This window comes from Monoraphidium neglectum (genome assembly GCF_000611645.1).
Source record: "Monoraphidium neglectum strain SAG 48.87 unplaced genomic scaffold scaffold05481, whole genome shotgun sequence".
Taxonomy (NCBI): domain Eukaryota; kingdom Viridiplantae; phylum Chlorophyta; class Chlorophyceae; order Sphaeropleales; family Selenastraceae; genus Monoraphidium; species Monoraphidium neglectum.
The window spans coordinates 1307-3899 of NW_014008149.1; the positions used below are offsets into that span (position 1 = coordinate 1307).

Below are 2593 nucleotides of genomic sequence, written 5' to 3' on the forward strand. Positions count from 1 at the left end.
GGCGGAGGCGGCTGGGCGGTGCGGCACGGCGCGGGCGTGGGCGGAAAGGGGGCTGAGAGAGGGCTGCCTGACCGGCCGCTGCAGACTGGTGCCATGGAGTGCTCAGCCTGCATCAGACCCAGCTCGGTCAAGGGCCTGCCATTCCGCGATCACACGCCCCTGGCCTCGACGCACATGTGCAAGAAAGGCATCGCCTGAACCCCACGCAGCTTGTACCAGAAACGCGCAACAGAAACGGCCGCCAGCCGCCGCGCACGAGCGCGCGCGAGGGCCTCACCTGGCTGATGGCCCGCCCGCCCGCCGCGCCGCCGCCCGCGTCGCCGCCGCCGCGCTGCGCCGTGAGCCGCCGCAGCGTCTCGTCGTTCTTTTGGCGCAGCAGCTCGTCCTGCTTCTCGCGCCTTTGGAGGTATGGTTCGAGACCGGTGCGGCAGCCGACAATGAGGTACACGTTCACTTGATTGTGACTGGTGTTACGCGGCCGAGATGCACAGAGATCACCACAACCACAACCACAGCGCACGCGCCCGCCCTTGAAACGTCACAACAGCAGCGCCGGCGCATTTCCGTCCTGCAACCCTTCTCGTGCCTACTTGACACATTCGCGTACACACACAAACATGCGCGCGCGCACGGACGCGTGCACACGCGCACCTGATCTGCTCTGCGCTCTTGTAGTTGGGGTCGTCGCTGCGCAGCTTCTTGCCGGGCAGGCCATTGGTGACGTCATCGAACGCCTCGGGCCGCGCGTCCTCCTCCTCCTTTGGGGGAGGGGGGCGAGCAAGGAAGAGGAATTTAATGTCAAAGAATTGCGCGCCGGTGGTGGAGGGGGGGTCGTTCCAGCGAGCCTTGGGCTGCGAAAAATGTGGCAGCTGCGCTCTGCAGGCAGCCTCAACAGCCTTGGTCGACTCGCCCTGAGCCCGACAAGAAAACAGCAAGCCCGATTGCAGCCAACACGGAAACAGGATTGACTGCAGGCCGTGCAACTCGGCGCAGCCCAGCCGCGCCCGCGCCTGCGCGGCTGAGCCCTCCATCCCACCCTTGCCCGCCCATGCAGCCGCCCGAAGCTTGCCCGCGGCCCCCACCTCGTCGTCGCCCTTGAGCGTGTACGAGATCTTGTCAAAGTCCTTGGGGGCGCCGTTGGTCATCACCTCGGGGGCCGCCCCCTTGGGCTTCACAACCACGGTGTCCGCCACCTGGGGATTGCGAAAAGTTCAAATTGATGGGTTTGGGTCCCTCAGGGTTCAGGGTTGAACCCTTGTGCGGGCAGCGCGGTCTGGCAAGGCATCGAGAGGCACCACGAGCGGGGGATGGTGTGCCAGCGTGCTATAGGTGTGGCGCCGGCTCAAGCAGAGCGACCTGCCCCTCTCCAGGCCTCCTCTTCAGGCGCTGGAGCATGCGCAGAATCCTCCGGGACCCCTGGGCGGCCGCGCGGACGGCTTCTTGCCTGCAGGGCGTACGTCTGCAGGGGCCCGTCCTTGATGGAGGGGTCACTCAGGCCCGACAGGCCCACGACCACGTTGAACACCTGGCAAAAAGGGATTCGAGGGGAAGAGGTCCCGGGTAGGTGCACGTTGTAGGCTCCGCTTGGCAGGCCCGGCATCAGGGCGAGCCAAGCCTCAAACATCAAGGTACAGCGGCGCGATCCAGACAGGCGGGCGGGGTCGCGGGGCTGCGTGCGCGTCCCATGGGGGGGGGCAGACAGGGGCGGCCGCGGCGCCGCACCTGGCCCGCCTTGAGCTTGCCCGTGTTCTTGGGCCCCAGCACGTTGTGGCTCTCGCGGAACTCGAGGCCCATGCCAAAGCCGACGTTGCGCGTGAGGCGCTCAACCAGGTGCCCGTGGCCGGCCGACTCCAGGGACTGCGAGCACGAGGTACAGCGGGGCCGACGCGGGTAACAACGGCAGCAGTGGGGCGGGGCGACGGAGGGTTGGGTGAGGCCCTGGAGAGCCATGAGCGTGGCTGTGAGAACTTCCCAAAAGTGCTGAGCGCCAACTTGCGGGAAGGCATAGGCGGGCGGAGCAGCAGACCCGTGGAGCCGCGGTGCGAGCCTCGCTGCCAATGTCAAGGCAACAGCAGCAGGCGCAGGCGCCTTCGCGGCAGCTGCAGGCGCCATGGCCGCACTGGCAACGGCCGCAGCATTGGCAGCAGCAGCAGCAGGAGCAGCAGCAGCAGTAGCAGCGGCAGCGGCAGCAGCAGCAGCAGCAGCAGCAGCAGCAGCAGCAGCACCGGCAGCAGCATTGCCCCGCCCCCGCCCACCTTGACGGCCGCTTGGTAGACGTCCGCCGCCGCCGTGCCCTCCTTGAGGGCCGCAATGGCCGCGGCCTGCGCCCCCAGCAGCGCCTTGTACTCAGACTCCTGCTGCTTGGTGCCGTCCACGATGTACGTGCTGTCGCGTTTCAAGTCGGTCAAGGCGCAGGGGAAGGGGGGTGAGTTGGGGCTGTGATCTCAAAAGAGGAGGTTCAGAGAGAGGTGATCAAGGGGCCAGGCGTGTGTGCGACGCGCAAGGCCGCGCGCGCCGCAGACGGGTCGCGCCGCGCCAGGGCGCGAGTGCGCGGGGCCGACGTCCACCCATTGCATTCGCCCTGCCCCCCCCC

General features: G+C 67.7%; 1 protein-coding gene across 1 annotated transcript; it reads right to left on the minus strand.

The window, feature by feature from the left end:
- Positions 1 to 149: 149 nt before the first annotated feature.
- On the minus strand, positions 150 to 2237 carry MNEG_15605 (hypothetical protein; the record flags this gene model as incomplete). The annotated part of the gene is made up of 7 exons (XM_014035924.1): positions 150 to 164; positions 278 to 398; positions 652 to 758; positions 1083 to 1193; positions 1415 to 1525; positions 1723 to 1857; positions 2121 to 2237. 7 exons carry the CDS (start codon positions 2235 to 2237, stop codon positions 150 to 152), a joined length of 717 nt encoding a protein of 238 aa, XP_013891378.1.
- Between the last annotated feature and the right edge of the window lie 356 nt (positions 2238 to 2593).